Below are 22,630 nucleotides of genomic sequence, written 5' to 3'. Positions count from 1 at the left end.
TGCACCTATCACCAGTAGCACCATGATGTATGCAACCCAAAAGGTCACATAGAAAACCTCCATATCCATGAAGCCACCATTATCTTCATTGTTCGTTGAAGTTGGCGTTGGTGATGGTCACATGGAAAACCTCCATATAAAGGAAAGCTCAGTAGTTGAAGAGATGGTACATTGTTTCATCGCAATTATTGCCATGAAATATTCATGAATAAAAACAGTAGAACACAATCACGATGCACTACATACAGAATAATCTCTGAAAGTGAAGTTGCCATACCAATTACTCATCAATCCTTATGTTAATGTGTTACTTACCTCCCTCTTGAGCTTATCAATTTGTTAGTATTGTTACCGCTCAAATTCAAGTCTTCCAAACTGCTCAAAGATTTTTTATATTTAAAAAAATAATAGCACTATAACACAAAAATTATGTTTTTTGAAATTAAATTTAATAGAGAAAAGAGAACTATATATATAAAAAACAAATAAATTAAGACTTCATGTAAAGAATGAAAAAAAGATATTATTGAAGTAATTTAATTAAATTGATATTGAAGAGGCATGTTTATATTGATGAAGAGGCATGTAATTAATTGCTATGGTGACTCCGTGTAAAGGGGTTGAGGCGGTGAAAGAGCGAAAAATAAAAGAAGTAATTGTTACATTGACGGTCTAATTTGTATGAATATATTAATAAAGTAAGGAATTAAAAGAAAAACAACAAATCATCTTTCGTTGTTTTAATAATCAAAATATGTTTTCTATTTTCTCCCAGCTCCTGATTCCAAAGATGGAGCGCGGTGACTCGACCTCTGCTGCTGCTGTAGATAATATTTTTAATTTCACCTTTTATCGAGGACGGTTGGGAGGAGCCATTGGGATAGTTAAGAGAATCTTTAAGGTGCAAGAGAGAGATTCTCTCTTCCTACGAGCAATCAAGAGGCAGCCATCCTTGCAGGGAAACCACCATCATTATCCTCTAATATATATATTTTTTTAATTTCATTATTTATTATTTTTTAATTTTAACTCGTATTAATCTTTTTAATATTATCTTTATTTTTTTAATTACTATTTATTTTATATAAAATTATTTTTAAATTTTTTTTTTTTTTCAAATTTCATCCTCGGATTTTGCTCTCTCAAATCTTATCCTCATTATTTTATGTTGCTATTTTTTTTGCCTTTACAAGTTTTTTTTATTAATATTTTTCAATGATTTTGTTCAAAATTAAATTTGTTGGGAGTTAAAATCTTTTTTTATTAAAGTTGAGTATATAATTTAACGATCGAGTTGTAAATTTTAGATATTTAGACCAGATTTTAAAAGATTTACACGAGTTTTTTTTTAAGCTTATGTTTTCTTCTTCTATTTTTTTTTAGTTTTGCTTTATTATTTTTTACAATTTTCCTTCTATTAGATTAGAATTAAGTTATTTGATAATCTAAATAGGCTCATGTTTGTTTTTTTTTACCTTTTCTTTATTTATGGTTTTTTAGCACTTTATTAATTGTTATTATATTTTTTTTAGTATTGTTTGGGTTATCACTTGAACCAATAATTTAGTACTTTGATTTTTTTTTACCCTAGTATTTTTTTACACCAATTTTATTTTTACTCTAACCCACTGTAAGCATGAGTAACAAATGTAGTTATTACTAAATTGCTGCTAGAATAAATAACTATCTCTTGTAAGTAACGTCGACGAGTTTTAGGCTTTTGGAGCCCCCAAGCAACGGCCCCACACTGTAGAAAACAATACATGATGGCAATGGTCTCATTAACATGGAAAAAACGTATATACTTATAGGATTAAGTTTTTAATATGAGATGGTTTATATGGTTTTTGAATTTTATTAATCAAGTGGTTATAAGTTTAAATTTTATTATTATATTTTATTTTATAAAAATTAAATATAAAATAATATAAGTTTCAAGTTTAAATTTTTTTTATTTGAAAAGATAGTATTTGTTAAAAAAATTATATAAATCTTATTTTTAGAACCCATCTAATAGATTAAGTTTTAGATTAAGATGATTTTTTTGAAAAGTTTTAAAGTTTTTGAGATTAAATTCATAGCTTTTTTCTCTTTAAATACAAGAAATATACTGGTTATATTTGTTTTTTTTTTTGTAATTATTTTTTTATGGATTTTGGTTTTTTTGATTGACAAGAAACCAATGAGATTATTGTCGCTGATTTATAGCTCTTATAGATGATTTAAGTCACATAGGTCTGATAGAAAAATTAAAACTCAGTTTTTTTTTTTTATTTGTTGCTGCTGCTGCCTAGTTTCCCTTGTGTTTTGTTTTCTTTGTTTCCATTTTGTTGAAGTTTTCTTCTTTTATGTGTTGATAGGTCTGAATCACTAAGAAAACATACCTCATTTCTTTAGCAGAGTTGTTTTCACAGAATGAACGTGAATTTGATCATGTAAAGATGGGTTGTGGTCATTTTGCAGTTTAACTGAGTTCTATGCTTTCGTTTAACTGAGTTCTTTTGGATATCTGAAAGTTGGTATTTTGTTGTTCAGTGGGAAATTTAGTGTGTTTTGGGACTCGGTGTATGGCGAGGATTCGGAATAAATGAGGCTAACATATTGTCTTAAAGAAGGCCATGGTCATAAATAATAGGGAAGGAGTTAGTAATTAGCATTCAAGATTGGATCTGCATGACCAGGACTGTTTTTGATGGATATTGGTTTTTTGATTGACAAGAAATGGCAGCTGGTTTTTAATGTGTGTGCATGCTTTGCTCATGTTGTCATATATGTTTGTTTTCTCAAATATATAATGCAAATATCAAAATTGTCTTCAAAACACTTATCTGACTTTCTGTTGTAGATCAAATTCCATATATTGAATCAGGCACCTATGTGGCCTGCAATGACGAGAATGGTGGGGTAATCCAATGTTTAAAGGAAGATATATGGTATTGTTGATTTGGACACTGACTTCAGCTCGCTCCCAGAATGGATATCAATGAAAGCAATGGTTAGCACCTGGTTTGCAGATGCAATCATGTATGAACTCTGGGTGGGGTCTGATGGAACCTCTGCCCGCACAATGTATTACTCTGGCCTCCCTTGGTTGATAGAAAAGGCTCCATTCATGAGCATATGGAGCTTTGTCAACCACATTAGGGGATCAAACATTTCTTTTTGAAAGGTGATTCTTTTTTATATCGTGGTTAATATATATTTTTTTCATTTTTTACGTGAAATCATCCAAGATATTTTGGTTTTTATGTTTTGAATTCAAATTTTAAGTTTGAGGTCTTGACAATGCATTGATTATACACCCAACTTCATTTTTCTGTTTGTGCAGGTCATCTAGTTTGGACGCATATTTCCTTGGGCATGTCCTTTTCACTCTTCAAGCATTTCCTGTGAGTCACCTTACCAATTGTCTTCTGTGACCTGTGAGAGCTGAATGCTGGCATTTGTAATCTCATACAATGCTGAAAAACTCTGGGTGGGGTCTGATGGAACCTCTGCCGCACAAAAACCATTAGGAATCATCGATGCTGCGAAGTGCACTCTTGGAGCATCGTAATCTCATATGTGTTAAAGGAAAGCAAATCTGTTACAGGACAGTGAATGAAGAAGGAAATCAAATCTCTCTTATTGATTGAACGAGATTATAGGATATAAATATAATCAGCTTTTATTGTATGATTTACTTTCCTTGAATAGCAGATTTGTAGTAACACTGCTCTTGTATATATTACTGCTTCACATCTTCAGAATATAATATACAAAAATATACAATTCTCAAACTTCTTATGGTATCAGAGCATCTTCTTTGGTAACCTATCACGCTTCCGCCACCATAACAAACACAACCTCCATTACGGTAATCACAAATCTCCCACAAACACCATGACAGAAGCAAGTATGAAGACAGACAAGCATTCCATGGAGTTATCAGACCCGTATGCGATACACCATACAGACCATACTGGAATTATTCTTGCTTCCAAGCCACTTGATGGAAACAATTATGGGCAATGGAGTCGTGCCATGTGCATGGGTCTCAGTGCAAAGAACAAAACAGGGTTCATTGAAGGAACCATTACAGCTCCGTCACCCCTGAATGAAAATTATGCATCTTGGAAAAGATGCAATGATATAGTAACACTGTGGATCGTGAATTCTGTCCACCCAGACATTTCCAACAGCATCATGTACACAGAATCTGCTACTGCAATTTGGAACGATCTCAAAGAAAGGTTTTCACATAATAGTGGCTCAAGAATCTATCAGATTCGACAAGAGATTGTTGAAAATCGTCAAGGGCAACTCTCCGTTTCCTCTTATTATACCAAGATGAAAGCCTTATGGGATGAGTTAGCATCCTGCCATGATCCACTTGTTTGCACTTGTGCAGGTTTAAAGGGACTTACTAAACGGGAAGAGAAAGAAAGAGTTATGCAATTCCTAATGGGATTGAATGAATCTTACTCCACAATACGAGGGTCGATCCTGATGATGAATCCACTCCCTGACACACGACGAGTTCATGGTCTTATTCTCCAACATGAACGGCAGATGGATGTAGCAAGTCGTCGAGATATAGGGATGAATTCTCATGCAATGCAGGTAAGGCGAAACCCAACATTCCAGTCATTTAACAAACAGACCACCAACACATCTTCACGCAAACCACTCAAATTCAACTACTGTGATGGAGATGGACACTTGGTAGACCATTGTTATTATATTATTGGGTTTCTAGAAGGACACAGATGGCATGGCAAGAATATAAAGCCGAGAAATAAGAGATCAATGGCCAATAATACTGAGGTTGTTAACTCTGCTACAAGGGCTGTTCACACTACCACAAATTCCAAGCACAACACTCCAGTTACAGATGGCCCTACATTCACTACCGAGGAGTATAATCAGATCATAGCTATGCTCCGTAATGGTAATGGACAACAATCTATATATAAATGCAACAGGTATCTCGCCAAAGTGCAATATAGCACAAACAGGTTCACATTCAACTCTCTGTTGGATTATTGATAGTGGAGCAACTGATCATATATCACATTCATCACCAACGCACAACATTATTAATGCTCAGCATGCATCTGTTGGTTTACCAAATGAGGGACGTCTTAAAATAAGAAACATTGGTTCTATCAAATTATCACATGAGCTATCTCTCGATAAAGTTCTCTATGCAGTACCAACATTTCGTGTCAATTTATTGTCTGTCAGTAAATTAACAAGAGCTTTACATTGTATGGTAACATTCTATCCGGATTTTTGTATTGTGCAGGACATGGACACGAAAAGGATGATTGGCCTGGGTAAGCATTTTGATGGTCTCTACTACCTTACACCAGGACAAAACCCCCATCTCGCCAACCACATTCACCATACCAATAACTTATGGCATCGACGTTTAGGGCACCCATCATCTGCACCTTTACTTTCATTAGCAAAAAACAATGCTGAAATCATATTTGATTCCACGCATATTTGCGATATTTGTCCTTTGGCAAAGCAAACTCGTTTATCTTTTGGTCGTAGTGAAATAAAAACTTCTGCACCTTTTGATTAATCCATTGTGATATTTGGGGACCTCACAAACATCCAACAAATTTTGGGGCACAATACTTTCTTACTATTTTAGATGATTATACTCGTTTTACTTGGGTGCATTTTATGAAATTCAAATCCGACACGCAATCAATTTTGAAATCCTTTTTCTCTTGGGTCAAAACACAATTTCAAAAAGACATTAAGATTCTTCGTGCAGATAATGGTAGTGAATTTCTTTCTATGCATTCTTATTTAGACTCATGTGGGACTTCTTTTCAACATTCTTGCCCTTACATACCACAACAAAATGGGGTTGTGGAACGTAAACATAGACATCTTTTAAATATTGGTCGTGCTCTTCAATTTCAGGCCAATTTGCCTTTAAAATTTTGGGGGGAAAGTATCCAAACTGCATGTTACCTCATAAATCGCCTTCCCACACCATTGCTTTCTCATAAATCACCATACGAGCTTTTACACACCACACCACCAATATATACACACTTACGTGTCTTTGGATGTCTTAGTTATGTTACCAACCTCACACCTGTCAATAAGTTTGATGTGCATGCATGTCGTTGTGTTTTTCTTGGTTATCCTATTGGCCAAAAGGGTTATAAGTTATATGATCTCACCACACATAAATTTTTAATCTCACGAGATGTCATTTTTCATGAGCATATTTTTCCCTACACCTCCCCCACACAAGCCACCCAACCTGTCCTGCCACTTGTTTATCCCTCTACCACTTCCACTCTGGATCCTTTTCTCACAGACTTTTCCTCCCCACACAACACCGATCCTTCTGATCCCATTTCCCTTCCACTCACGACAACCACCCCAGACACTACTATAACTGACACCATACCCGAAACTACCTTCCCATCTACCATCATCACACCCTCACTAGAACCTGCCATTACTGACCAACCCCCCCACCAAGCTACGCTACGACAATCCACTCGTTCTTCCAAACCACCAGCTCATTTCAAAGATTACGTGGCCCATCATTCCACTTTGCTCCCATCCAAGGCAACATCCTCGCAGTCCATGTTCAGCACACGACATCCTCTCCATCGGTATGTTTCCTATTCATGCTTGTCCCCTCAATACCAATGCTTTCTTGCTCATATCTCCCGTTTGGTAGAACCTGCTACTTATGAACAGGCCTGTCAAAATCCCCACTGGGTCACTGCTATGCAAGTTGAACTCAAAGCTCTCTCAGACAACAATACCTGGAGTTTTGTTCCTCTCCCACATGGACAGCGACCTATCGGCTGCAAATGGGTGTTCAAGCTTAAATACAAATCTGATGGGACTCTTGAACGCCACAAAGCTCGCCTTGTTGCAAAGGGTTTCACCCAACGCGAAGGGATTGACTACAAAGAGACCTTCGCCCCAGTAGCCAAACTCCTTACTGTCTGTTGCCTCTTAGCTGTGGTTGCTGTTCGCAATTGGTCTTTACACCAAATGGATGTTCAAAATGCTTTTCTTCATGGCGAACTCCAAGAGGAAGTTTACATGTTGCCTCCTCCCGGTTGTCATCGACAGGGGGAGAACATTGTTTTTCGACTCCATAAATCTTTATATGGGCTTAAGCAGGCATCCAGAAGCTGGTTTAGAGAATTTTCTTCAGCAATACAGACCATCGGTTTCTGTCAATCCAAGGCAGACTACTCTTTATTCACTCAAGTTAAGGGGACTTCACTCACTATTGTGCTGTTATATGTTGATGACATGGTGATCACAGGCAACAGTGAAGCAGAAATTAAGAACCTGAAAGGTTTTCTCAGTAGCAAATTTTGAATTAAAGATCTCGGACTCTTGAAATATTTCCTTGGGGTTGAGGTCGCACGGTCACAAGCTGGAATCACCATTTGCCAACGCAAATATACACTGGACATATTGGAGGAGGCTGGCTTACTTGGTGCTAAACCTGCAAAGATACCAATGGAGGCAGATTTGGTATTAACACCTGCAGGTAGCAGCCCACTACATGAGCCAGCAAGATATAGATGCCTAGTTGGAAAATTAATTTACTTGACCATCACAAGACTAGAAATCGCATACACTGTCAACACATTAAGCCAGTTCATGTAAGCTCCACAACGACACCATCTTGATGCAGCATATCGACTTCTTCGATATCTCAAAGGGGCTCCTGGACAAGGTTTGATGTTTCCTTCCCACAATGAGCTCCATTTGACTAGTTACTGTGATGCAGATTGGGCGCGGTGCCCCACAACACGTCGCTCAGTAACTGGTTATTGTATCTTTCTTGGAAAATCATTGGGGTCATGGAAAAGCAAGAAGCATATTACAGTTGCCCGGTCATCCGCAGAGGCAGAATATCGGTCTATGGCTGCAGCTACTTGTGAGTTGAGTTGGCTACGATTTTTATTAAGAGATTTATGTGTTGAACATCCCCAACCAGCAGGATTATTATATATGTGATAACCAAGCCGCTCTGCACATAGCCGCAAATCCCGTGTATCATGAACGTACAAAACATATTGAAATTGATTGTCACACTATCCGTGAAAGAATTCAAAGGGGAGAGATCAAAACCTCATATGTCAGAACAGGAGAGCAAGTAGCAGACTTATTTACTAAGCCACTGCGTGCACCTATTTTCCATACACATCTGAGCAAGTTGGACACTATTGATATACATGCTCCAACTTGAGGAGGAGTGTTAAAGGAAAGCAAATCTGTTACAGGACAGTGAATGAAGAAGGAAATCAAATCTCTCTGATTGATTGAACGAGATTATAGGATATAAATATAATCAGCTTTTATTGTATGATTTACTTTCCTTGAATAGCAGATTTGTAGTAACACTGCTCTTGTATATATTACTGCTTCACATCTTCAGAATATAATATACAAAAATATACAATTCTCAAACTTCTTAATATGATATGCTGAAAAACCTAAGACAGATTTCTTGGAGGCTGGATCGTCTTCTTCTGTCCCGCAATTCCTTTCAGACGCTTCATCAATTTCAACAAGACATCCTTCAAATTCATGCAAGATATTTTCACCTTTTATTCTTGAGAATATTAACTCTTCAAGCATTTCCATGTGAGTCACTTTACCAATTGTCTTCTGTGACCTGTGAGAGCTGAATGCTGGCATTTGTAATCTCATACGATGCTGAAAAACTAAAGAAAATGCTGAACGAAGGGAAGCAGAGGTTACACTTCTATCGTTTATGATATTTTTCTGCAACTTGTTGATATCAAATCTGCGCACATACACTAGTGTTAGAAAGCATACACCTGTGGAATGATTTTCCTCGTTTATATATTGCTTCATTTTCTGTTAATTTTCCTTGACCATGGCCTTGCAATTTTTTTTTTTTAATTTATGGATAGATCTACAAGAGAGCGAAAATTGCATATGGAGCTTTGGATAGATTCAGGCAGTTTCCAATCCCAGATATTTCTAAGCATACATGCTGTTGATCTTTGGTTAGCTTGCCAACTAATAGATCACAAAGAAATAAGTTAGCAGGAGCAGCAATTGCTCTACGCTACCTTGATCATTTAGGTTATAACATGTAATTACATCACTGATGCTAGCAATGTTAGCCACCGGGATATCCTAAATTATGTTCTAGGCCTGCTAGAATTCTGGAGCACTTGGCAACGGCATTCTCCCATTACTTAACATATTCTGCATATCCCTCTGCAGAACCAATAGCAAATTCAGTAAGCGAGCTGTTTGCAACTGACATTCCAGCACAAAGTACCTTTATGGGAATTTCAGCCATTTTCTCTGTAGTCATTACATCTTCTACTTCATCAACCTCCATACTTCTGCCTCATTCAACTGACAACACTGCTCCAAATCTCTTTGAGTTGATTGGGATCCTGTTTGGATCGTCTCTTAGCTGCCGTGCATAGAGAAACCCCATTCCAGCAGAAAAAATAAATACATTGAAATTCTATGCTATAATCATGGCCTTGAAAACTAGGGACGCTCAGAATGCATCATTCAAAAAGTTATGCAGAAGATTTGAGATGTATCCTGACTTCTTGGTAGAGTTTCTTCTCCCGGGCATATAACCTGTCAAATGTTGATTGGTGACTACATGAGAACATGCAAGAAATCAAATGTGTTGCAAGACAAAACCTTTTTTAAAATCAAAACGATGATGGTAACTATCTATGCAATGCCTGTTGTGTCCGAAGACAGTACAGGACAAGACCTACCTCTTTTCTACCCCCTACCACCTCCCTCTTTCCAACCTCAACTTCCAAACCCAAAAAGAACATCATCAAACCCTAACTGAAAAGCTTTTATCTCTGATAAAACAATGCAAATCGAAATATATGAAATTTGTAAATGGGTTTCAAGTTAATATGATTTTTTTGTTCAACTTTCACTTCATATGTGTGCACAGAATGGAGCTTCCAATGAAGCAATTGTACTCTTCAATGGAATGAGAGAGGCAGGTCCTAATCCAAATAAAGTCACAATGATTGAAGTATTGTCTGCATGTTCCCCAATAGGGGCCCTTGATTTGGGGAAATGGGTTGAGACACATGCATCAGAAAGAGGTTTACAGCACGATGTCTATGTTGCGAGTGAATTAATTGATATGTATGCAAAATGTGGGAGCTTGGATGATGCACTCAGGGTTTTTGAGAGTATGCCTCATAAAAATGAGGTCTCATGGAATGCCATGATTTCTGCTCTTGCTTTCCATGGGCAGGCCGTGGAAGCATTATCATTATTCAGACGCATGTCAAAGGATAATGGCACTGTTCAGTCTAATGACATCACTTTCATAGGAGTACTTTCTGCATGTGTGCATACCGGGTTAGTTGATGAGGGCCACCAATTGTTTGAATCAATGAAATTGTAATTTGGATTGGTCCCAAAAGTCGGGCACTATTCTTGCATGGTTGATCTTTGTGCGCGTGCAGGACTTCTGAACGAAGCTTGGGACTTAATCAAGAAGATGCCTGGAAAACGAGATGAAATTGTGTTGGGGTCATTGCTTGGTGCCTGTCAGAGGCGTAGAAATGCAGATGTTGGTGAAAGGGTCATTCAATTGTTTCCGGAGATGCAATTATCTTATCTAAGATATATGAAAATATGAGAAGGTGGGATGATTCTGCAAAGATGAGGCAGTGTGGTGTCTCAAAAACCCGTGGCTGTAGTTGGATTGACGTTGGAGCTCGTGCTCATGAATTTCATGCTGGTGGCAGCTTACATCATCATTCGGAGAACATATACCAATTGCTGAATGAGGCGATGAAGAGAGAAGGTTACATTCCAAATATCGGTTGCCTTTAGAGGTGGAAAAGTTGAAAAATTGGTGGCCTCTTTCAGCCATTAACAGTGCATTTAGAGGGATTATATCTTCTGGTTGATGACTACAGCCAAAATGTTGAATGATAAGTTGTGTTCTTAAGAGCTTGAGCGAGGATCTCTATCTTGCAACTGTACAAATGTAGTATTCTATGATGATTCATCCTTTAGGGTGTGGGGTTCATTCTTTGTTAAAGAAGAGGATAGTGTTTTCCGGTGCTAAAAAGAGGAAAACACTTTTCTTTTCGAAAAAGAGTTGTGTTTTCCATGTTTAAAACCACTTTTTTGGAAAGTGATTTCTCGTAGTTTATCAAACATAGAAATTATTATTTCCAGGAGTGGTTTTCATGAAACAAACAAGCCAGATTAGTTTTTAATGCTCCCTTCTTTGCTTTCTTAACTTTCTCCTTAAAGCTAAAGGACATGCTAGTGAAAGTGGAAAAGAAGAAATGCATTTTGATTTGTCAATGTTTTAAGCAAGTGGAAGTGGAGGTAATTAAAGATTCTAACAAGAAGCTTAACTTTATTTTCATGTATTCTTTCACCGTGGTTGGCGATTTTTCTCATTATGCATTGCTTGATTTGGTTAGTTGGAGTCGCCACCTAGTAATTTATTAAAGGCTATTAGGAAACTGAATATACTAATCTTGTCAGAAATTCACAAGTAAAAAACTAGTTGTAATTCATAGAAAATACAACATAATTTTATCTATCCTTTATTCAATACAACATATATAACAATATATATATATATATATATATATAAACACACACACACACAACTCGTTTTCTATTATTATTTATTTCTTTTCTTTTCTTTTTTACATCCACATTTCAAAATACAAATTCAAAACTAAACAAAAAATTACATTACAATTACAATAATAGCCCCAAAAACAATATGAAATTACAGGAAAAACCCTTCTTCCCAAGCGCTGCCGCCAAAAAAAAAAGGCAGCAGGGGAGATGCTCCCTTCTTCCTCGTCGGCGGTGACTGCTACCTTTACCTGCAACAAGAAACGCAAAAAAAAGGGCCACAAACAGTTGATTTTAGATTTTAATTTCTTCGTTTTTCAGATCTGATTTTTGTTTCCTTTCTCTTCTCTGTCGTGGACAGGCCTGTTGTAGAGGAGACCCTTTACTTTGGTGGCCATGATCTGTTGTGAACGAAGGTTACTCCATGATTGCAGATTTGGAGGCGAGAAGGGGTGGCGGCCGAGAGGGGGTGGCGCTGCTGTGCAACTGCTGTCGGCCGCCGCTGGGTTCTTTGGCTGGAGGAGGCTGTGAAGGAGACTCCTGCTGGGAAAGCGAGGATAGCGTCTCCCGAACTGATGGTGGAGGGGATCGGTTGCTGCTGTGTGGCTTGGTGAAGGTCGGCGTTGATGGAGACCGACAGGTAAAGAAGATGCCGCTGAGGGGAAGCCTTCGGTGCTGACAGGGGGGTTTCTTTCGGGTTGTGAAGTGAGGAGATGGGGGGAAGAGAAGCAACTTTGTTTTGGGGTTATGCATCTACGGGAGAAGAGCCGGAGACTGGTCTGTGGGGCTGTTGGGTCGGATCAGGAATGGAGTGTTCGGGTGGCTGGTCTGAGGGGAGAAGAGTTGTGGGAGAAGAAATGACCTGGTGTGTGGCTTGTCAGCGGCTGGAAAGGGAAGATGAGAAGAAAAGAAAAAAAAAATATGGCCAGAGGGGCTGGGCTATGGCCGGGGATGAGAAAAAAAAATTAAATCAGAAGGGGGCGGCGGCAGCTGGGTGTGAAAGAGATAGATTTAGGATTTTTTTTTTTGTTAAAATTACCCCTCTTATTTGTGTGTTGAAGGCTACTATTTATAGGCAAATATTGTTTGTGCTTCAAAATTGATCCCTCAATTTCTTTTTTTTTTTGTAAATTTGATTTTTTTTTAATTTTTTTTATATATTTTTTAAAAACGAGCAATATCAACGTCGCCTCGATAATTTTAAAAAATGTTGCGTGAAAAGTTGAACGCGTTCAAAAGACCTTTGAAAATTTAAATTCTTTTTAGATGACGCTGAAAGTGCTAAAAATAACACAGATATATTAAAAAATATTTTTTTGGATTTTTTTTGAAAAAAAATTATTTTTAAAGAATAACCCAGAATTGGGTTATGACACACCGGAACATCCGATACCTAGTCTAAGCGTAATCAAATGACTTTAATCAAGCATTGCAGCATATGCTGGATGTTTGAGATTAGAGTATTCAGAAGTGGAGATTAATTGTTATGTGGAATCTCGAGACTGCTTTGATTCATTAATTTGCTCAATACCATTGCAAGTGGCCGGGGAGTGCCATATAGGCAAGGGTCGGCCGAAGGGATTTGTTCTCGACATTACCCTTTGATATTAGCTGGGAAACTCAATCTAAGACAGCTCAATACTCTCAATTACTGAATTTGTAGATCAAGCAAATTATCTAAGTGCTCACAAGCTTATATACAATCAGTGAAATAAATTTGAATTGATATTTGTGTTGGAATGTATTCCCTTTAATATTAAATATTTTTGGATATTTATGTTGTAAATTTGAATTGATCATCTGTAAAAATCAAGTAATAATGTAATATACAAGAGAGGTAAAAACTCACGGAATTGAAAAAGCCCTCTCTGTATAAAAACCCATAAAACCGAATGAAACTATATAAATTAATATAACATCGCTTGAGCATGTATTTAAACTTGTTTAAATCTTAAAACTAGAATACACAACGATGCACCAAGTCTTGGTACCATCAAGGCTATGAAAACCCAAACTTGGATAAAATGGGAAGATTATCCACCAGAAAATAATAGCAATTGTTGATGCTCACCTCAATAAAGTGAAACCAAGCTCGTCGCCAATATGGATTTATGTATAGAACTGTACCTATCACCAACAGCACCATGATGTATGCAACCCAAAAGGTCACATAGAAAACCTCCATATCAATGAAGCTACCATTATCTTCATTGTTCGTTGAAGTTGGCGTTGGTGATGGTGGCATAGCTGCACCACATATTTTGGATAGCGGTTCTCCACAAAGAAAAGGGTTGTCCTTGTAGCTACTCTCCTCAAATGTGGCAAACTGTGCAACTCTCGCAGGAGTCTTGCCGGACAGATTATTGTGTGCCACACTGAAAAACTCTAGAGAAAATAGTTCAGTAAGTTGAGTTGGGATTTCTCCATCTAATTTGTTGTAGGAAAGATCCAAGCTCTCTATTTCCTTTAAGTTTGAAAATGTTGGTGGAATTGGTCCAGTCAAACTGTTGTGCGAAAAGTTCAGTACCTTGATCATGACGAGGTTTCCAAATTCAGGAGGAATCTCTCCTGTGAAATTGTTGCATGAGAAATCAAGTCCTACGAAGTACTGGAGAATGTTGCCTCTATAAGAAAGGGATACATTCTTCGTTGTAAACTCGAAAGATTGTTGTGATGAGTACACATAATCATAGGAATTGTATTGTCGTGGGAAAGGATGAGTAGATATCATCCAAGAGAGGATGTTACCAGAAAGGTGGTTGTGAGAAAGATCAATCAGGGTTAATTGGTCCAACCTGGATAATTGAATTGGAATTTCACCTTCAAGATTGTTATAACTCAAGAGTAAAAATCTCAAGTTATATAGCCTATCAATCCATTCTGGAATTGTACCAGTTAAATTATTATGGGAAAGATCTAATGCGAACATCCCAGAGGAGTCATGAAATACCATTGCGATCGGCCCTTGCAACTTATTTCTAGACAAATAAACATATCTCAAATTTGAAGAAGTGCTGAATCCAGGTGGTAAGCGACCAGAGAAATTGTTCCTTGATAAGTCCACGAATTCAAGAGAAGACATATTCCATATCCCTTCAGGGATCTGCCCTTGCAAACTATTGTTGGACAGGTCTAACAGTTGCAGCGAGCTAATGTTACCCAACGAGAAAGGAATGCTTCCATTGAAAACATTGTCAGACATTAATAAAACTTCTAATCTTGGTAAACGAGCTCCGATTTCTGAAGGGATTTGGCCTTGGAAGTGATTCATGGATATACTTAGGAATGACAAATTCACATGAGAATTCTTTGGCAACAAGAATGGACCCGAAAGAAAACAGTTTTCTAAATAAAGTTCTTGTAGGTATGTGTTGTTCTCAATCAACCAATTTGGAAACTTTCCCTTTATTTGGATGTCTATAAGAGCCAAATATTGCAGGTTCACTTGGTGGTAAAGGAACTTGGGAAATGCTCTTGCACCTTGTCCACGACTATTCAAATAGAGGAACTCTAACTGGAACTTTGGGCTCAAATTATGATCATCTTCTTCTGTGACTATTTCATTACCTGATCCATCAAAATACTTGAGTTTTGAAAGGTTGTATAATGGGCTCAATGAGATAGGGATCTTCAAGTGATTGGAAGAGAGATCTAGTCGTTGAAGGGAAGTCAAATTTGCGAGACACGGAGGCAAGAAGCCACTAAGATCATTGTCCTTTATATATAGTATTTGGAGATGATTTAAGTCACATAGGCCTGATCATATTATAATTTAGAGAAAATTAAAACTCTGGGTGTCTATTGAAAAATATACAACCTATAAAGAAAGAGAGAGTAAGAGTCATCAACCTTACCGATGGTTTGAAAAATGCTATTGTTGAGAATATTGTAGCTCAAATCCAAGTATTTCAAGTTCTTGAGATGAAAAAAGCCTGCCATAATTAAGAAATTATATTAATATAGAAACAATTAAAATTATAAAGGAAATGAAAGAGATAGCAAGAAGTAGCTTCTAGAATGAATAATAAGTATCTCAATTGAGTGGATTTCTAAATTTGAAATTTAATTCTCTCTTATTGGTCAATTTGCTCTAGTAAGCAAATTGCTAATAAGTTGCTAGTTCCAGTGGTGGGCATCATGTGGTTCTAGTCAATTATTGGTTGAGTAGTGTATTTTTTATGCTTTTTTTCTTATGTTTTTTGAGTTTTTTTTATTTAATTGACTCATAATTAGTTCCTATTTTTTTTTTTAATTTTTTCAGATTAATATTAAAAAAGAAAGGCTATACAAATAAAATAAAAGTTCAAGTTTAAAATATTATAATTTAATCCACCTATATCACACTATTATTTTTTCCATAATTGTTTTTTTTTAGAAAAAAGCCATATTTTGTTGAAATGTAAGGAAAGTATAAGTGAAACTATCAAAACTGATATTCTTAATTCCATATATTTTTTTAGAAAATGCTTTATTGGCACGATGTTTCTTTGGTAGAATTCAAGATGGTCTTAATTCTGGTCAATTAAATAATTTATCAGCTAAGGAAAATGGGTTATATATTCTTTATCTACATTAAATTGATATTCTTTAAAGAAAATAAATTTGTTCACGACATTAATGAGTGTTATTAACGTCCTTAATTCTTTCTCTTTCTATAAATTGATAAGACTTGGACTGTTCTCTCTCTCTCTAGATTGCTTTTTATATGTCATAGTAAATTTAGAAAATAATATTCTTTATTTCATAATTTCATATTTTGTAATCTATCATTTTCAAGATATTTAAAACACTCAAGTTGTCTATTTTTTTTTTTATGGTTTTGAAAATAATAATATCTTATAATATCAATCTATCAGTGTAAATTATTTTGATTGGTCCACATATAAAAAAAATTAAAAAAAATTCCACGTGTATATAAACAAAGTCTCCTATGATTTCTATTTCTTTGTTCAACTCTACTAAGAGGTTATTAAATACAATAATTCTTTACTAATGAATTATGGCTAAAAAAACTAAAAAATGGGAAGGAAAGTGTAGAAATTGTAGAGTCCAATTAAAAGAAGGATTTTTGATATGTCTGATAAATATATATATCATTGTTAATTTATTCTCCTCCTAAATATAACACTTTCAATATAAGAAGTTACTTTTTCATTTAAGAAATCACTGTTTTTTTTTATTATCATATGTTTACATTACACTGAAATGGTGCTAAGAGAGGACCAAAATTGAATTGAAATATTGTTAATATTAAATGGATGATAGACTTTTAGAATAATAAAAATTTCAATTGAATTAATTTATAAACTTAGATTTAATTCTCATTAAGACTTATTTAGTGAGTTGCTAAAACATAAAAGATGAATTCTATACAGACACATCTAATTATAGCGGGCATAAAAAAAACATAACGGTTAATTTACCTCCAGAAGGTATAGTGTTGTTGAGTTCTTGCAATGACAGATTTTTTAGAGAAGACAGTGCTCCAAGGCTTTGAAGGGAGTGTTCATCTATAGAACAATAGTCCAGATACAAACCTTTGAAGGAGCTCAAATTTTGCAACTCTGTTTATTAAAAAGTAACAAATTGAATTTTTCAATTAAACCCAAATATATAAACATCATTATATATGTAATATAACTTACCGTCACCTAATTTTCTTCCTCTAAAATCGTTGGATCGCAGAACAAGTGTTGTGAGGTTTGGGAATGCTCCTAATGATTGTAGTAACTGGAAGCTACTTCCATAGGTTGTGATATTTTCTAGGTATAGAGTCTTCAAGTTGCTTGGGCCTGCAAGTTAGTTAGGAAAGAAACATATAATTAATATTGTGTGGATATTATCTTCATGATCCTACCAGCTAGGTAGGTAATGTGAATGTATTAGTAATTACCTCTTGAGGCTACCAATTTGTTGATATTGTTGCCGCTCAGACCCAAATCCTCCAAGCTGCTCAAAGATTCTTGATATTTTTATAAAAATAAATAAATTAATACAATACTCATTAATTGTGATTTTGAAATTAAATTTAATATTTATAAAAATAATAGTATATAAAAAAACTAACCTTTCAAGTCTATTAACCCCTCCAGTCTATTATAATCTAAATATAGTGATTTAAGAGATGAAAACCCCTCTATAAATGATAGAATACTATTATCGAAGCTATTATATTCCAAGGCGAGGATCTCTAAATTGCTCAATTTATGTAACTCATAACCACCTGAATAAAATAAATAAATAAATAAATAAAGATTTTAGGTAAAGAATACAAAAGATATTATTGGAGTAATTTAATTATGATTGATTAAGAGGCATGTAATTGTTACAGTGAAGGTTGAGGTGGTGAAAGTGATAAAAAGAGTAATTGTTAAAGTGACGGTATATGTCTATGTAATGATTATAATAAAATTGGCAATTTAATAATATATGTTGTGAAATTAAACAGCACCTTGTTACTAGATATGATTTCTATCTCTTCGATGATGAATTACTATAGAGAACCAAAATTAATGATACTAATTAAACAACACCTTATTTGATTAATTCTAAAAAAATAAAAGTAATATAAATATTTTGTAATACGTAAGAGAGCAAACCTTTGTTCTCAACCCAACCAGCTATGCGATTATTCCACAAGTCGAGAGTGTTGAGTTGGTGGAAAGGAAGAAACAAGGAGGCATTTAAGTACCAATCTCCAAGTTCCTGGTTCCTTACGCCCCAAAGACCGAGTAAGGTGACTCGACCTGTACTGCTGTTGCACTGAATACGTTCCCAAGAACAACAGTGGGCGTCTGCTTTCATCCAGGAGGGAAGGGAGGTGCCATTGGGATAGTTAAGAGAATCTTTGAGGTGCAACAGAGCGATCCTCTCTTCCTCCAAGCAACCAAGAGCCACCCATCCTTGCACCGAAACCGTTATCACTAACACCGTCAACACCTGAAGGAACAGCCCCATCTTATTAATATCAACTATTACAATATTAATTGTTGCAAATGGCAGCGAGGAGGTTAAGGCTTTTATAGAGGACTTCACGGACCCATGCCGTGCAAAAAACTGCATGATGGCAACGGACACATCCCCTTGTGAAGAATAAATATTTATAATTGCACTTCATAGTCGCATCCTCTCTCTTAAATGTTAAATGTTAAATGTTCATGACTTTCTTAAGCAAAATAAATATATAAAAAAAGCTCAGTAATTTTAAAAAATATCTTAATGAAAAACACACTTAGCAGCCACAGAAGTTAGAAGCTTCATTTTTTTGGTTAAAAAGAAAATTCCACTTCATAGCCGCATCCTCTCTCTCTTGTTTTTTTTCTTAATTTTTCAATTGGCCGAAAGCCTATTAATATTTTTTTTCCAACTCAAATTCCATAATGCATTTTTTCCTAAAAGATATGCATTTTTTAAAAAAATTAATTTTTTTATTTAAAATTATTTTTTATTTTTTTTATTTAAAATTATTTTTATGTTTTTTTATCGTTATGATATATTGATGTTAAAAATATTTTATAAAGCAACTTCTTTTATTTTATTTTAGTACATAATTCATAATAACTGAATTGATTCATTTAACATTTATCTTTAATATATATATAATCTCTTTGTTTCTTTTTTACAATACTCTTAATCTGAATATCTTTTAGAAAAAAATGCATGATGGAAATGTTCTCTCAGACCCAACTCATGGAAAAATGCGTGATGGCACCATCCACGGGACCCATCTTTGAAGAAAAATGGATGATGGAAATGGTCTAACGGACCCAACTCATGGAAGAAATGCATGATGACAACATCCAACGGGTCCATCTTGTGAAAATAAAAATAAAACTAGAAGAAGCAGGATGGCATAGGACGGCAGTGTCCTCTTCATCACATTTGTTTTCGTTTTGAAATTACTCGATTATTTTTTACATTTTAAAAGTATTTTTTAAAAAAATAAATTTATTTTTTATTTTATTTTAAATTAATAATTTTTTAGTGTTTTGATATTATTTTAATATATAGAAGTTAAAATAATTTTCAAAAAATAAAAAAACAAATATTATTTAAACGCATTTCCAAAAAACAAAACACTTTGAAAACCGACTATTACCACACTCCTAAATATTGCTCACATTGAAAAAAAAATTATCCTTGTCAAGACTTTACTGTTCATCTTTTTGTATATTATTGTAGATGAATTGTTTAAAAATTTATTTATTTTTAATTTGTTCTTCAATTTGTTTTTGATGATTTAGTTCTAATTAAACTCCAGTTGATTTTGATATTTTATGAAAAGATAAGATTAAAAGAAGAGGGAATGAAATAAAAAAGACACCAAATATAAGTGTCATGCTATAAGTTTTGCAAATGATGCATTTTGGTTCTTAAACTTTAAAAAATTATGCAAATCATATAATTTCAGTACCTCAATATTTTTATAATTTTGATTTTAATACCAAAATTTATTTTTATTACTTTTGTTTGGGAGGCCGGAAAAAACAACTATGTTTTACGTACAAAATACTTCTCCATTTATATCTTATAGATTTATAAAGTAAATTTGAACAAGGTGCTTTTTTTTTTTGGCAAGGTGGTTTAATTTATTTTTTTTATTTAAAATAATTTTTTAATATATTTTCAAACCGATATGCTAATATTACAATTATTTTTGTTTTGATATAAAACATTTATTTCTTGCACTGATGAAATAGGAAGATTAAAATAAAGTTGAAAGAATTAGTTTTTTTTTTCAATGATGATTTAATGTCTTTATATTAGTTATCAAGAAAATCGATGGACTTCTTATAAAAATAATTTCTATTAAACCAACTGATATGTTTAAGAGTTTGCAATATGTATTTTGAATTTAATATTAATAATTATAGCTCCCTAAAATAAATTTATTTAGTTAATAAAAACTGCTCCATTTTTGTTATCTTATCTCTCAATCTATCAAAATTCTAAATACATATCATTTAGCGTTAGGAATTATACCCATTGAATTATACATATTAATCACTTGATGAAAAATTAAATATGACTAGAAAACAAATACAATAAAAAATGATAGTGTATTAATCTAAGGTCCATTGTCCATTAATTAGTCGGTGGTTGCATTCTAACACACTAAATTGAGATTTATTTTCTTATATACTAAATTAAAAGTAAAACATATTATCCTTTTTCAAGCTTACAGGACAATGTAATCTCACATATTTATCTCATCTCGTAGAAAAAATTTTGTTAGCAATGGTCTCACGAACCCATCTCACATTGCACCTTTGTATCCATTACTTGTTTTAATTGTGATTCATTCAATGTTATTAAAATCCAATTCAATATAAAAATATTTTTAATATTAGTATCAAAAAATAAAATAAAAATTAAACTAAAATTTATTTTTATTTGGAACACAGTATCAACCGGGGTATATCCAGAAAATTTTTATCAGAAAACGAAGATATTCAGAGAATGAAATAAAATAAATCAAACCAAAGCTATTGAATTAAAAATCAAAAGATGGACCAAATTTGTCTTTATTAGTGGTGGGGCAAAAACTTAATGGAGATATAATTATTTATTTATCAAAATAATTATTTATTCTAGAGAAAAACCCAAGAGGCAACCATCCTTCCAAGAAAACCATCTTTACAAACGCCATCAACATTTGAATTAATAGCCCCATCTTAATATAAATGCTGATCAATTATTATCATTATAAAAAACATGGACACATTTTTTTTCTTCAATTTGAATACTTATTTTCACAAAATTTTATCAATAAAATATCTTCATTAGTTCTATTTTTATTTGGAATACAGTACCAACCAGTTATTGAAATCCAGTTTAGCTTGAGAAGATGTGACTAAATTAATTATTCCAATAAATGTGGTCGCTCCTATCCACCATTTTGATTATTCTTCACTTTCTTTATTTTTTTTTATGTTTCACTACTTGATGATTCAAAAGTTATCTATTTTTTTTTTTTAAATTGTGAACTGGTATGGTAGTTGGATCTATTTTCTTTTTTTGTGTGGTTAAATTAATTATTTTGATAAATATTTGGTGGAAAATAAAATTAATTATTGCTAGAGAGGCACTGGAGCCTTTGATATTTTGCAAAGGCATGGAATTCGATACCAAGGGAATGTAATATAGTTGTTGACTGCTGGCATCAACGTGATAAAACAATTAATTATAGTGAAAATAAAATAGTTAACAACGGCAAGCTGAATTCAAGTTAGATTTAAAGTTGGATAATAACTATATTTGTTGAAGTATTTTTATTTGAAAATAAATTAAAATATTATATTTTTATTTTTTAAAAAAATACTTTTAATATCAGTATATTAAAAAATTCAATAAATATATATATATATATATATAAATAATTTTAAATAAAAAAATCAAATTTTATCTTATTTTCATTTGAAACACAGTATCAACCGGGGCATACCCAGGAGAAGTAGTCTATCAAAGAACGAAGATATTCTGAGAATGATTGAAAATAAATCAAACCAAAGCCGTGGTAATTAGACACCAAAAGATGGACCAAATTTGTCTCTACTGGGAGCCATCTTAGTAGTGGAGCACAAACTTTGGAGAAATAATTATTCATCAAAACAATTATTTATTCTGGAGGAAAATCCAAAACTCAATTATTTCATTTGATCAAAGTCACACCATCAAAGAAAACAAGAAAAAGTATTTAATTGATATATAATAACAAAAAATTTTGTTATACTAATAAAAAAAAACTACTAAAATGGGTGGCACTCAAATAGCTCTGAATGTTCACATGCCTTATCTTCTAGGAAAGAAGAGATAATAAAAGCAGGTGATGTTCTTTTCTCTAGCTGTAAATGGATAGAGACATCAATACCAAAAACATGGATAATTGTTTTTTCAATTTGAATATTTATATTCACAAAATCTTATCAATAAAATATCTTCATTAAATACATAGCAATTTACGTTAGGAATATTGATAAAAAAATAAATATAACCAGAA

At 33.9% G+C, this 22,630-nt stretch overlaps 1 protein-coding gene across 1 annotated transcript; it reads right to left on the bottom strand.

Moving 5' to 3' along the window:
* Positions 1-13,630: 13,630 nt before the first annotated feature.
* LOC118042622 (uncharacterized) lies at positions 13,631-18,588 on the bottom strand. Its single transcript, XM_035050321.1, has 2 exons — positions 18,231-18,588; positions 13,631-15,198 (listed from the first exon to the last, which is right to left on the bottom strand). Exons 1-2 carry the CDS (start codon positions 18,586-18,588, stop codon positions 13,631-13,633), a joined length of 1,926 nt encoding a protein of 641 aa, XP_034906212.1.
* Between the last annotated feature and the right edge of the window lie 4,042 nt (positions 18,589-22,630).

Source organism: Populus alba, chromosome 18, assembly GCF_005239225.2.
Source record: "Populus alba chromosome 18, ASM523922v2, whole genome shotgun sequence".
NCBI classification, from domain to species: Eukaryota; Viridiplantae; Streptophyta; class Magnoliopsida; order Malpighiales; family Salicaceae; genus Populus; species Populus alba.
This window is presented reverse-complemented; position numbering and strand designations above follow the sequence as displayed.

Bases quoted from the DNA above. Each gene is read 5' to 3' on its own strand.
- LOC118042622 (XM_035050321.1), bottom strand. From the start codon at position 18,588: ATGGGGCTGTTCCTTCAGGTGTTGACGGTGTTAGTGATAACGGTTTCG. The intron at 15,199-18,230 runs GTTTGCTCTCTT...TTGATGGATCAG, and splicing joins TGGTTGGGTTGAGAACAAAG to GTAATGAAATAGTCACAGAA.